Genomic DNA, 14960 nt, shown 5'->3' with positions numbered 1-14960 from the left:
TGAAATATCACTATCATTTACTTTAATAAAATGGTTTCAACATAGACCAATGAAAGTTCCAAAATTCTATCTATCTGATTGCAATTCACTGCAATACCGTTAGTTCTGGTTTGTCTAATCCTCTTTGAACATCCTTTCATAAACTTACTCCACGCTGCATTTCTGTAACATCAACGACATGCCTCTCTTCTTCTTTCTTTTTGCAATACCTTTAGTTTCATACTTGTGGTCATTTAAACATATATTTATATTGTACTTGCAACACTTTTCGAAAAAAAATTGTCTTATATAAATTTAGTATTATTTATCAAATAACATTATTTCAACAAAAAAATAATCACTACACCGAAATAGGGTTTTAGCGGTGTTTTTAGCGGCGTTTGAATAGAAAACGCCACTAAAAATCGAATAGATTGAGTATTAGCGGCGTTTTCAGTAAAGCGCCGCTATAGATCCACCTATAGCGGCGCTTTATTAAAAACGCCGCTAAAAGATTAATGTGAACATGTAAGCTTCAGTTCATTAGCGGCATTTTTCGTGAAGCGCCGCTATAGACCGACCTATAGCGGCATTTTTACGTAAGCGCCGCTAAAAGATTAAAGAGAACGACGTCGTTTTCTTAACAACCAATTGCAAAAAACGCCGCTAAAAATCTACTTATAGCGGCGTTTTTCTAAAAGATTAAATACACAATATGAATTAACTATGGGAAAGTTAATTTCATTTTAGTTACTTAATTATGAAAAGTTACACTTTGATAAATAAACTATTTAGAAGTTTTCATTTAATTAAATTACGAAGATCTTAAAATCAATGTTATGGCTTTCTCTAAACCACTACAGCAAAATTGACTTTTAGCGGCGTTTTTTAAGCCTTTAGCGGCGCTTTTAGGCGCCACTAAAACTACTTGCGGCGATTTTACAAGCGCCGCAAAAAACGCCGCTATAGATGGCGCCGCTAAATTTTGTGGCGTTTATTTGAAAAAACGCAGCTAAAGGTTATGAAATTTAAAAAAAAATATTAAAAAGATCATGAAAAATATAAAAAATTAAAATTCATTATCAAAATATTGAGAAGAATAATGTCCATGATTTAAATATAAAATTTTCTATTAAAATTCATTATCAAATAAAAATAAAAATATAGAATCAAAACTAAAATAAATAATAAAAATTAGATTAAATATAAATATAGAATCAAAATAATAAAACACCAAACTTGTATACTGCCCACCATTATAAGTCACTAAAAGTAAGAAAAACAAAATGACTTAATTCATGGAATTTACGAATGTTAACATCAGACATGAGTTTAAAACTTTGCCTTAATTCGAAAGGATGTTCAAAACCAAAATCCACAATAGATCGAAGCAGCTCCGGTTTCAGCAGAAAGTTTCTGAATCCCGAACTGTGAATTCCAAAATACCCCCTACACCACATAAAAAAGAACATTGCTTTACACTAAAATTAGCAGATTATATTAGAACATTGTTTACCTTAAAAATATGTATAAATTAAAATCAACTAAGGCTAAAATACCTGAGGAAGTGCTTCGACACAGCTGCGATAAGTATAAAGCATTGATGCATCTCCTTCCCATCCTGGATAAGTGTGTTCTGCCATGTCATCAAATACAAGATCAGATACTAAAACAAAACACTAAAAAGTTTATCAAAATTTTGCAATTAACTTTAGACTCTTAACTAGCTTGGGCAAAAAAATAAGTATTTATGCATATAAGCAAAAAGGAGAAAAAATAAAATAAATTGACATACAAGCTGATTGAGAGCTTTTGTGTCCTTTGTAAGAGCAGAAACGATAAGCAGAAGTAATCATGATGTGGTTCAATCATTTAGGTTGTTCCTTGACAGCAAGTTTAGAGAGTTAAAAGGAAATAATTGACTGAGGGTGGATGAAAAGATGGCATTAAGCTAACCTTGTTAGTGTTTGAGTGGTAAGAACATAAAGTGGAGGATCAACAACGCTCTCATCAGCATGTCGCAAGAAAAGCAACAAAAATGAGAGGTTTCGGTGAAAAAATTAACCATCTTTAACCAAGTTTTAATAATCATCAGTGTTCAACACAAATGAAGCTGGCAAGTCAAAGTTTTGAAGCAGAGGTGAAAGCATGTAATGGTCAATCTATATTTGTCAAAAAAAAACCCAAAAAAGGATTTCAAGCACTAAGTAAGACCATTTTCACCAATAAAAAGCAACGTTTTACCCTAAAAGACTAGGGTTGAATCATGGTATCTGAAAAAACTTAAAGAAATAGAAATGATTGTAAAGAAGCAGTGAATAAGAACATTACATACTATGAATTTATATTCAATGTATAAGTTTTTTGCGAGTAATATGTAAAAATAACAAATGACCATTACACATGTGACAATAACACATTAAATCTTAAAATAACAGAACTTAAAGACTAAAATTTTCAAATTCCAAAAGTATAAAAACTAAAAATGACTAAATTAAAGTAGAGACTAAATTAACAAATATAGTGTCTGATAATAGAATTTGAAAATCAACTTATTTGATATTAATTTAAGATATGATATGACATATCCAATGGAACCATTTTAGCTTAACTCCATATTGCATTTAATATTGCATTTTAGCTTTACCCAAAAACGCCGCTAAAGATAATGAAATTTAAAAAAAAAAAATATAAACCGATGAAAACGATGAAAACCGAACATTTGATGCTGATAATTAAAAACTCTTTTGGGAGACAAAACAGAGAAATGGAAGACATTCTTGCTTTTTCTACCAATGTAATAGCAACTACACAGTTTTATAACTACATCATTTCCATATCCCATACCCAGTACCATGGTTCGTTTTTCATGCATGCTTCAAGACTCGTTTCTAAGCCAAGGTCACACCTTCAAAAACATTTTAACCCGATTTTTCATCACTAATATTTTGTACATGAAATAGACATGAATCCCATGAGAATGGAAAAGGAGAAATGATCAACGTGTCACTATAAAGCCTTAGGAAACTGGAAGTATTTTCAGAAATGAGAAAAAAGTTATTTAAAATATAAATTTGTACACTAAAGTTATATCCATTGTCCAACAAAATTTCAGAAAAATTTGAACACATATTTTAGAACTTTAACATACAGCTGCAATCTCAAGGCATTTTAATCTCTACTAGCTTAACAAGGAAAATTGCTGCATTAGTAAGAAAATAACTTAAAGGCCGACCACAGTTCTAAGAGATAATGCGCTAATTTCAACAAAATGAAGAATCAAAAACCAGAATAAAGAAGAACTGAGAAAAAAGAATAAAACCAAACATATAAAGGACCTGTTCAGCGAAACTGGATGTGATCCCGGGAATTGTGCATGCCCTCTAACCTGGTTTCAAAAAATGGCCATACCAGAGCTCGTATTAGATTAAAACTGTAATGAATTATACGCAAACTAAAGAATTAACTTTTAGCCAAAAAAATATAAATAATTAATTGGATAAAAGGTGTACAATTTTTCAATAGTTTTAGTTTTATAAATGAGAGAAGTTCTCCTAATTTTATAATTAAGAGAAAATATTCTTATAGTCTTCGAATATAATATACATTAAAACAGCAGTTTAACAAATTCAAAGACTATTAACTTATCACTTAATAATCCTCCACAAAATTTCCAAAGCTACAGTCAAGAAACAAAGTGAATAAAAAAGCTATGTCCTGATGAAACATCACCAATGAAACTGGAAGAAACATAAACAAGTATACCTCAGTGCCAATTAGTAACAACTTAATGACAAAGCTTAATATAATTTGTAAGACCTACAAAGCTTAATATATATGGTGAAGAAGAAAAGGCAGGCTGGGCATCAGCAAAGATTACTGTTATAATCAAAGAAGATAAACCCATTCATAATATTTATAATAAATAGGTCATTTTGTGCTAAACGGTCAATATATTACACTTTCCAAATGGAAATGAGGAAATGGTACTATGAAGCTTTTGCTAATAACAGGTTTCATTTGTTCTGATGCCCTTATTAAAGTTAAATAAAAAAAAGAGAGAAATTAAGAATACTGCATGGTTGTCCATACAGGTAATGCAGTTGGAGCTCCATCATCATCATCATCATCATCATCATCATCTGCAGTTGCTTCACCATTGAGATCAAGATCAGAAGATCTTTTCCACTTAGGAGTTGGAGGGCAGACAAGAGATTCTGGTCTTCTTTCATGATAAAATGCATAGAGGGCATCAATATAGTCTGGTTTATATATTCCTGGTGGGCGTGCCTCAGAAAAAAATTTATTGCTTGCAGAAAAGGTTAAACAAAAATAGTAAATAGTATTCCATTGTGAATACCTAAAACAGATACTGGAAAAGACTAAAAAAACATACCACCACCAACAACAAAAATTACTGACCCGAGTAACAGACATTGGCTGTGTTCGCATGAGATAGTGAATAATCATGTAGCCAGTGCGGTTATGACCATGAGTACAATGGACAAGAATATATTTATTCGACTTCTGACGTAGGAGAAATTGTGACACCTGATAAACAAGTTACATGGAAGTTTCAGTAAATTGGTCACAACATAGTAGGAGCAAGTAGTTCACATCATACCACATGTAGATCAACAACTGTGCTACATGAATGAGAAGAAGTGGGGATGCATTACCGATTATGACATAAGTTCTAATTTATGTTTGTGATTACAACATAGTAGTTTCTTGTTTTTAGCATAACATGGAAACATATAACCCAATGACCAGCCACAAATTTGGTTGTCAATTGATAAATGCATCATGAGAGTTGGGACTAAATCTATCACAGAAATTACATTTTAAGAAGAGATGAAGGCAGTGATTCTAGTAGATTCTGGAAATAACGGAAAAATATCATAGCAAAAAGTACCTCATAAACAAAGGTATTTACAGACGCATTCTCAGGTACAGCATCCCTTCCCCTACATTGTATCTAGAACACAAAAATAAAAAATTAAGCCAAGGCTGAAAGAAGTAAGAGAAGCATTAAACCATACTCTAATATTTTGCTCACCTTTACATGCTTAATGCCTTTTTTCTTCAGGTCTGTAGTTTGATAGTAACGAGAAGTGTTCGTCGAATCAATCACCAAACCAAGCTGAAAGCACGCATAACAGATAAGGTATTGTTTTCAAATTAACAATCTCATTTTAAAAGTCTTATCCAGTAGAAACCGATAACTAACTTATGTTGGGTGACACACACAAAAGCTGAGGCTCAAGTCCTTCAAACAGACACTTCTAACAAAATCTTGAATGATATAGACATGCCCACCACCTAACCTTGTATAACCAGCTTAGCCCCTATATGCTGTCATTTCTACAGTTAGAAAGACCCAGCATTTATGAGGATTTGTGCTCTTTCACAAGGATTTTAACATGACATTTACATGTTTAAGATGATGATAGAAGAGATCAGCTTTGCATTCCTGGGAGAATCGATGAGGTCTTATCAATGCGAAATATGAAAAGATGATGATAGAAAAGAAATCAAGCAACCAAAAAACAACCAATATGCTACTAATAAATTGCATCTATTCGAAGCATATCCTCTTTATTACTCCAAAAAGAGACCCGCTAGTCAAAGTTCCATGCAAATCAAAGTTCTAAAACCTCAAGTCCAAGTACTGCAATGAACATATATTCCATTTTTCAACTAAATCCAATGAAGAAAAAACCCTTAAATCATAAGAAAACACACACACACAAAAAAAAAATACCAATTGGACTGATAGTTGATCCTCTTTCAGTTGAGACCAAAACTGCTGGTCCTTGTACTTCTGGTTGCTCATCCTAGCAAAACAAAACAAAAACATACACCTACTCATCCCGTGCCCTAGATATTCTTTAAGAGCTTAGACTATCATTTAATCGAATAAGGAGAAGAATCATTCTACCTTAACATTCGCCAAAGCAATTATATAGTTTTAGATGAACTATTGCTGCCAAAATTGTGCAAATAATAAACCAAGCTCAAAATCAGAATCAAGAGAAAACAAAGTTGTACCAATTTACGAGCTAAAAATAGACAACAACTATGAAAATATCAGCCACAGAACATGCTTGTTAGATATATCAAAAATCAATAAATACTATCTCCGTGCGGTGATTTTAGAATTAAAAAGAAAATGAGATCGAACATAAAAGATTTAAACAAAAAATAGAGATGATGCTGCATCTCGACCAATTAACTCTAAAACATCCACAAAAGAAGTAGTTTCTGGACGTTTGGGTTGGTTGATTTTTCTTTTTATCAACTCAAACCTAATTTTGTCTTTAACAATCTCATCTACTTCTTCATTGATTTCCTTTATTTTGGTAGCAATATTATAACGCTTGACAACTTAAGAACCTGAAGAAAAGCATGAAACAAAGGGGCATACCTTCCAGTTACGAACAGAAGCAGAGCCAGAAGGATCTGTTTGCAACTGCTGAACTGCAGTTTCCCACTCATCTAATACATCTTCCATGTCATAAGAAACATATCTGAACTTGTCTAACCAAAGTTTAACCCGTTTGTCCACGTATTCTTTCTCCTCTGCATCTTCAAGCTCCAACCGGTGTGCTTTAAAGTTGGTTTCAAGCCTTTTCACCTCTTTCTCAGCACCTTGCACCAGACTCCAAGCTTCGATTGCTTTATCAATGGTGATTGCAGTCATCTGCTCTAAGATTACCGAAACAGTCGCTTCATCCATATCTTCAAACACAGATCGATATATTGGAAATACAAAATAGAGAGTTGCAGTCGACGTTCAGTGGGTAACTAAAACACTGCGTAGAATTGATTTTGAGATATAGGTACTGTAAAAGCAGTGAGAATCAGTGGATGCGAGTGATGGAATGTACTGTGAAAATGAAAATGAAAAAAAAAGAGAATAAAAGGGACTTCGGCGAAAATCAAAGGTATTTTGATTTGGGGATTTTGGGAAACCGATTTGAGGATATCGAATTGGGGGAAGTTTTAGGGGATTTGGAGATTCAAGGTTTGGGGATCCAGACGTTCGGGGGTAATCTGAATTGGGGAAAGTAAAGGAAATTTGGGGCTCCAAAAAACGACGTCGTTTTCAATCTATTAAGAGATGTTTGTGGCATTTTTTATAAAAACGATGGTAAATCATCTCTTTTGCAGCGTTTTTAAAAAAACGCCACTAAGTATGCAGCCTAATAATTTTTTTCTCTTTTATTATTATTATTATTATTATTATTATTATTATTATTATTATTATCATCATTTACTAAAATGGTTAAATTTTAATTTGGTCTCTCTAATATATTTAAATTTCAATTTTTTTGCATATACTTTAATTTTTAATATCATTTAGTCTATATATTTTATAATATTATTAATTAATCCAAATAGTTAATATTATTAACTTTTTGATTAAAACATTACATGATAATATATAATTTGAATATTCAATCTTAGAGAATAGAGATTGAAATGTGGTTTCCCATTTTTAATCAAAATATCATTCAACTTGCACCAACAATCACTTATATACCCAAAAACTTTAAAATTATTTTAAATAATAGTGTTTTAATTTTTTTATTTAAATAAATATTTTTAAAAATTTAACTAATATTTAAAAGAATTAGATAAAATTTGAAATCTTAAATTTTTTTAAAATTTTAATTCTTTAAAATTTGAAATTATTTAATATATAGATTAAAAACAATCAGTCATATACCCAAAAAACTTTAAAATTATTTTAAATAATAGTATTTTAAATTTTTAACATATAATTTTCACACTAATTATCTTAAACCCTAAACCCCTAACCCTTAACCTATGTCCCTTTAACCCTAAAACCCATACACACCTAAATCTTAAACCCTAAACCACATAACTCAGAAACCCCTAAACTTTAAGCCATAAAACATAAACCCTAAACTTCTACCCTCAACCTCTAACCCTTACCCCTATCATCTAAACTTTAAACAATTAAAGTTTAACATATATTTTATAATTTTGAAATGATTAAATCAAAAATTTTCCACTATTCAAAGGGATGAAGTGCAATTTTACCTTTAAAATTTTTAAAATTTCAAAAACCAAAATGGAAAATTTTTCATTTTAGAGGAGCAGACCCTTTCAACCCCTACTTATCCCCTAAATATATATTAATTATATGGTTTAGGATTTAATTATTCAATATGATTCACTTGAGATTAACATACTATATACCCATGGCCATTAAACCTTAAACCATAAAACCCTAAACCATAGACCTTATATATTAAACCCTAAACCCTAAAATAAATTTAATCAATATTAAGTATTGCTTCCATAATTTATTATGAACATAAGCTTTTACATTAATATCTATGTAGATACACATCAACATCCATATGATGTTTTTTAGGGTTTAAGGTTTTAGGGGTTATAGTTTAGTGTTTATGGTTTTTAGGGTTTAAAGGTTAAAGATTAGTGTTTATGATTTTTAGGGGTTTAGGGTTTTAGGGGTTATATGACTTTTAGCGGCGTTTTGACCATAAACACCGCTATTGCTCTGGTTTTTAGCGGAGTTTTTGGTAAAACGCCGCTATTGCTCTGTTTTTAGCGGCGTTTTCCCAAAAATGCCGCTATTGCTCTTGTTTTTAGCGGCGTTTTACCAAAAACGCTGCTATTGCCCTGGTTTTTAGTGGCGTTTTTAGTAAAACGCCGCTATTGCTCTGGTTTTTAGCGGCGATTTTGGTAAAACGCCGCTATTGCTCTGCTTTTAGCGGCGTTTTTGGTAAAAACGCCGCTAATGTACAATTTTTGCAACGTTTTTTTATAAAACGCCGCTAAAAATGCCTCTAAAGCCCTATTTTCCTGTAGTGAACCTTAATTAACCCCTAACCCCTAAAATCAATAACCCTTTTACATTTCAAACCCTAAATCTCTAGTCATAAACCCTAAATTGTAAGCCTTAAACCCTAAACATTAAATCTTCAATCCAAAACCATAAAACCCTAAACTATAGACACTAAACCCTTAAGCCCTTAAATATAGATTCCTAAATCATAAAACTATAAACCTAATATCACTAGACCCTAAATTATAAAACTTAAAACTATAAACCCTAAATCCAAAACCATAAAACCTTAAACTGTAGACAACAAACCCTTAAACACTTAAATACTATATAAATCCTAAATTAACTCAGTAAGAATAAATAATATAAATATGGATAATATATTGATATATATAGATATTAATGTAAAAGAACGACACAAACATATAAAAATGGAAACCACATTTCAATCTTTATTCTCTAAATATTCAAATTATATATTACCATGTAATGTTTTATTAAAAAGTCAATAACATTAACTGCTTAGATTAATTAATAATATTATAAAAACATATAGACTAAATGATATTAAAAATTAAAGTATATGCAAATAAATCTAAAATTTAAATATATTAGAGAGACTAAATTAAAATTTAACCATGTATTAATAGGAAATAATAATAATAATAATAATAAAAGAGAAAAAAAAGGGAGGAAAAATTATTGTCATAATTAGTGGTGTTTTAGCAAAAAATGCCGCCAATATGTATTAATAGTTTAAACTATGTCGTTTTGAAGCTTAGTTATTAGTGGGGCTTTCTAAAAAACGTCACAAAACATCTATTAAAAGAATGTAAAACGGCGTCGTCTACACCCTTGTTATTAGTGGCACTTCCATAAACGCCGCAAAAGGTGAGAATTACTGGCGTTTTATCCAGAAACGCCACAAAAATCTGTCAACAGATTGCAAAATGGCATCGTTATTACCTTGTTATTAGTGGCGCTTTATATAAAAACGCCACAAAACATTTAAAGTGATTTCAAAACGTCGTTGTTTTGTTGTCTTTTATTAGTGGCGCTTTAATAAACGCCACAAAAGGTGTGAAATGCCGGTGTTTTATCTAGAAACGCCACAAAATCTATTAACAGATTGCAAAACGGTGTCGTTAGTACATTGTTAATAGTGGCGCTTTCTATAAAAATGCCACAAATATTTATTAATAGATTGAAAATGGCGTCGTTTTTTGGAACCCCAATTTCCCTTTACTTTTCCCCAGTTTAGTTTACCCCGACTACTTTTCCTTTTACTTCATCTGTTTCAAATTTCCCTTAAAATTTCCCATTACTTTCAAGCCCTAATTTCAGAAATCCCCTATAATTTCCCCCAAAGAGATATCTTCAAATCATTTTCCCCGAAGTCCCTTTGATTTGCTCTGCTATCAGTAGTTTTCCCATAACCCTAAATCAAAATTTTTAATTTTTGGACCCTAACTGCGTCTGCGTCAGTGTCTGCCTCTTCTTTCCGCCGCTGCCATTGGAATTTCGAGTCCTATAGGTATTGTTACTACTTATATGGACACTTTATTTAGTTTAATTTAGTCTCTTTGAAAATGGATAATGAATGTCATCTTTGTGACTACAATGTGATGTTACTGTTTTTTTCAATCTTGTGATTACAGTTGTTGTTATATTGATGTATATTAAGTTACTGTTATTAATAACCTCAATCATGATTGGAATAATTTGGATATTTTCTTCTTCTTTTTTGTGAAAGTAGATTTAAAAATTAAGTTTTAAATTTTGGAGTTTTAATTTCGATGTTCATAGAGTTTAAGTTTTAGGATTTTGTGTTTCTATTTCAACTTTTAAATTTTGGGAGTTGAGGGTTCAGGTTTTGTGTTTCATACATTCCCCGTTTATGTACGTGAAGCTGTTCTACATCATATCATGATGATGTACAATTGTTATACTTGCTTATTTCAAAGAGATATGGAATTAATATTGAGAAATATCTTGATGCTTTCTCGAATATCTCATGGCCAATGTTGGAGGCATCAATACTTTGCTTCTAAAGCCATGATGGGTTGAATATGTCATCTCTCATTGTTGATCGGGGACAACATTCATGGTTTATTCCTAAAGGAACCCTTAAGCCCTACTTTTGGTACTAATTATTTCTAAAAATATTTGAAAATTTTGATTTATCTATGGAAATGTTGGTATAGGTCATTGTATTCCTTGTTTGAAAAACAAGATAATCTTAAAAGTCGCCTACAGCTTAGCATGTAAATTGATAGGTCAAAGTGCACTTATGGAAAGACATATCTGCCTTATTCCCCTCCCTTCTTCTCATCCCTTCTATAGAGTACATGGAAATTGAAGTTATATCCCATAGTGGAAAGTTTTGCATCTCTAGACTGTGCATATCCAATATGATTAAATAAATGTGTGTATATATATCGATAATCGATTGATATTTTTTTACAAAGGCTTCTAACTTTAATGCTTGAGTATTGACAAGAAGATGTTACCATCACTTATTTTAATTTTTGAGAATGAAATGCACCCACTGTACAATAATTAATTATGACTCGCAAATATTTGATTTTCAAATTCATTCACCACTATAATTTATGGTAATCTAAAACCCAAATTCCTTTTCAGATGTGTGAAGTGCATTTGTGTGTTTTGTAAGTGTTTTAAATTTGAGATTGGTTTGTGATAGGGTGAGATATAGTTGGGTGTTTCATGTGGAGCATGTTTGTTGACTTGGACGTCATAGTTGGGACGTATTATCTCCTTGTTTGTCCATTTGTACTGCAAGTTATGGTGTTTGTTCATGGGCAACTTAGAAATTTTAGTGGTTCTCAATTAAATGCAGCATCATCTTCATCATTATTATTAATTTTATATATATAATTTTACAAATATACTATAGTTATACCTTATCTATGAATAAGTTATTCCTTATTAAGAAAAAATAAAAATTGAATAGCGAAGAGTTTAATTTATAATATATTAAGTTTTTATAACTTGTATAGATTTTTAGTAATGATTAGGAACTTTTATTGATACTCATTTATTATTTTAAATAATATTTCTTGGTATTAATAATATGAAAGTAAAATGATATTGTATATATTTTTAGCCATTAATTATATTGTATATTGAATAGTATGACAAGAGCAGCCAGAAAATTTATTAAAATGAATGCAAAAGTAACTGTTACTTATAAACGCAAAAAGCAAAAAGCAGTTGGAAACTGTACTAAAAGATAAAGTTGTATACTAAATATGGTACATATACTTTAATTCCTTGGTACTGATATAGATAAAGTTTTTATATTTGCTTAAACTGAAATATATTTGGTGCTACTCTTATAATCTTACATCTGTTCTAGGTACTATCGAGCACCTGAATTAATATTTGGGGCAACTAAATACACCACAGCCATTGACATCTGTTCTAGGTACAGGTTTCGTTGCTAAATTTTTTTCCTTATTTCTATGCATTTTCACTTTAAATTACTTAACAAATATTACTTTGTTAACTCCAGCCTCTGTTTGCTAGTGAGAGTGGAGTAGACCAGGTTGTTAAAATCATTAAGGTACGTTTTATTTCAAAATTCTAATCAATAATAGTTTTATCATGATGATTTTGGAAAAATTAATATTTTGGGGTTGCGATTTTGTAAAGATTTAATTGCTGGTTCTGTTTGGAGCAGAACTATTTTGTTTCCAAATTAATTTTAAATTTTTGGCTTTTGAAAGTATTTTTAAATTAGTTACATTATAATAAGTTTTTAATTTGATATGTTTTCTTTATTATTTGAAGTATGAATAAGTATGAATAAGTTTTTATATTTGGTTTAACTTAATTATTACTTGATTCAACTTAAGTATGAATAAGTATGAATTAATTTTATTACCATGTAGCTTGCTTGTCCATTAAAATTACAATAATAGCTGACCTTCTCACCAACCTTATTTTAAATATTTTAAAGATTCAAAGTATATAGGCTGGAAACCTAACGGGTTGCCTTATATCGAGCTGTAAGATATAATGGATCCTCCCTAGGTGTAACAACGCCACGTATGATGAATCTTAAAAAATTCAAAAAGACTTGAAAAAAGTTCTATCGAGCTCATTTACTAATTAATTTTATTACCATATAGCTTGCTTGTCCATTAAACTTACAACAATAGCTGACCTCCTCTCCAACCTTATTTTAAATATTTTAAAGATTCAAAGTATATAGGTTGAAACCCGACGGATTGCCTTATATCGAGCTGTAAGATATAATGGATCCTCCCTAGGTGTAACAACGCCACGTATGATGAATCTTAAAAATTCAAAAGACTTGAAAAAGTTCTATCGAGCTCATTTACTATTGAATATTTATATAACCTTAATTTATTTCCAATTTAATTATAAAAATTAAACTACGATTCTTTTTGATATTATTATATTCAAATTACTATTTTTTATATTAATAATGTTTGATTTTAATATTTAATGTAATACCCCTACCCGTATTCATTGCCGGAATAGGGTACGAGGCATTACCGGAGTTTACGAATTAATTTTTTTTTTTTAATTCAACATATTTTCATGATAGATTCATACATTTATATAAGATAACGTCATCACATATCTATAACTGTGTTTGTTAACCATACTAATGGCTAACTTTACATTCATTTCACGTTAACATTTACTTTGTTAGCTTATACATGCCATTGACTTCCAAAATAAAGTTTCTTTATATACCGAAATCCCGAGGTTGATAAAGGTGATGTGTCTCCACCAAATCCGACCTCCGAGCTCTTAACACTACAAAACAGGGAAAAGGAAGCGGGTAAGCACTTTGTGCTTAGTAAGCTCATGTAACAAGAATTATACTTACCTAATATTTTCAATACAATATAATAAACATTCATATATCCATTCAATGCATTATTACCCTAACATGCACAAACTCAATATTCAAGTTAGTACAATAATTTCCATGTATCAATAATATATATATATATATATATACACCATGATTGATGTACTCATCAATACCATGATTTTCATTCCTTATTATTTTCATATTTATCCCGTTGAATTTATCGAATTTCGATGGATTTTCAGAGGTACACTTTTAGTGTACAATTCGGTCCGTCAATTCATATTCATGTGCGACATTTCCATTTCAGAGAGCACACTCATGAACCTCAACCTTGCAAATGGATTACCACCCAAGCTAAATCCTCGCAATATAAACTCATAGAGTATTGTCGATTACCATCAGGCTAAATCCTTGCAACGACAATTACTCTAATGAGCTTGGATCTGAATTACCAGTCCAAAGCTAAATTGAGACCTAATTCGGATTACCGTCCGGCTAAATCCATTTTACACATATTCTTCGGAGGGCTATATTAAGATAGGATCACCCGTCCGCTAGATCCTTTTTACCGTCAATTCCTTTTCGAAATCCATCGAATTTTCCTTTCATTCAAACGGGATTTCTTCCCATTTTATCAAATATATCAATGTTTCATAAATTTTCATACAATGAACATTCAAATCATATTCATATCAAAAACATGCATTTCAAGCATTTAAGAATATAATTCAAGTTACATGAACTTACCTTGATACTTGTTTGTAAACAAGAAAATCTATTAATCCCGAACTTTTCCTTTCCTCAATCTAGCTTCAGTATTTGAATCTTCTGGATCTAAATAAATAAATTTAATTATCAAATTAATACATTTCATGTTCATATGCAACATTCTCTATAATTCAACTATTATTTATAGTTCATTCAAAGCTGTCTACTTGAGTCATAGTCACTAAATTATTTATAACTTGAGCTACGGAACTCCAAATTAAGATCCGTTAATTTTCCATGAAACTAGACTCATATATATTTTTACCATACAATTTTCATAATTTTTGGTTTAGCCAATCAGTACATTTTATTCTTCAAATTCACCCCTGTTCTGTTGTCTAACAGTTCTGACCCTTCTTCACTAAAAATAAATTATCTCTTTATACAGAATTCAAATGATGTTCTTGTTTGTTTCTATTAAAAATAGACTCATTCAGAATTCTATACATATAAATTTAAGTCCCTAATTATTTTTATTCAATTTTTTATAATTTTTCA

At 30.6% G+C, this 14960-nt stretch overlaps 1 protein-coding gene across 4 annotated transcripts; it reads right to left on the bottom strand.

Annotated features, from left to right (window-relative positions):
* Nucleotides 1–1155: 1155 nt before the first annotated feature.
* Nucleotides 1156–7103, bottom strand: LOC108471043 (uncharacterized). Of its 4 annotated transcripts, XM_053022221.1 has the most exons (9): nucleotides 6407–6519; nucleotides 5921–5965; nucleotides 5744–5816; nucleotides 5039–5122; nucleotides 4895–4957; nucleotides 4072–4530; nucleotides 3318–3367; nucleotides 1539–1615; nucleotides 1156–1428 (listed from the first exon to the last, which is right to left on the bottom strand). In XM_053022221.1, exons 2-9 carry the CDS (start codon nucleotides 5926–5928, stop codon nucleotides 1382–1384), a joined length of 861 nt encoding a protein of 286 aa, XP_052878181.1. In that variant the 5' UTR covers nucleotides 5929–5965; nucleotides 6407–6519; the 3' UTR covers nucleotides 1156–1381. The 4 variants fall into 4 exon arrangements, with proteins under 4 accessions (XP_052878181.1, XP_052878180.1, XP_052878179.1 ...); XM_053022220.1 differs by lacking the exon at nucleotides 5921–5965 and having other exon boundaries at nucleotides 6407–7101; XM_053022219.1 differs by lacking the exons at nucleotides 5744–5816; nucleotides 5921–5965 and having other exon boundaries at nucleotides 1156–1460; nucleotides 6407–7103.
* Nucleotides 7104–14960: the final 7857 nt, after the last annotated feature.

This window comes from Gossypium arboreum, chromosome 11, assembly GCF_025698485.1.
Source record: "Gossypium arboreum isolate Shixiya-1 chromosome 11, ASM2569848v2, whole genome shotgun sequence".
Classification (NCBI taxonomy): Eukaryota; Viridiplantae; Streptophyta; class Magnoliopsida; order Malvales; family Malvaceae; genus Gossypium; species Gossypium arboreum.
The sequence above is the reverse complement of the archived record's forward strand: the minus strand, read 5'-3'. Positions and strand labels throughout refer to the sequence as shown.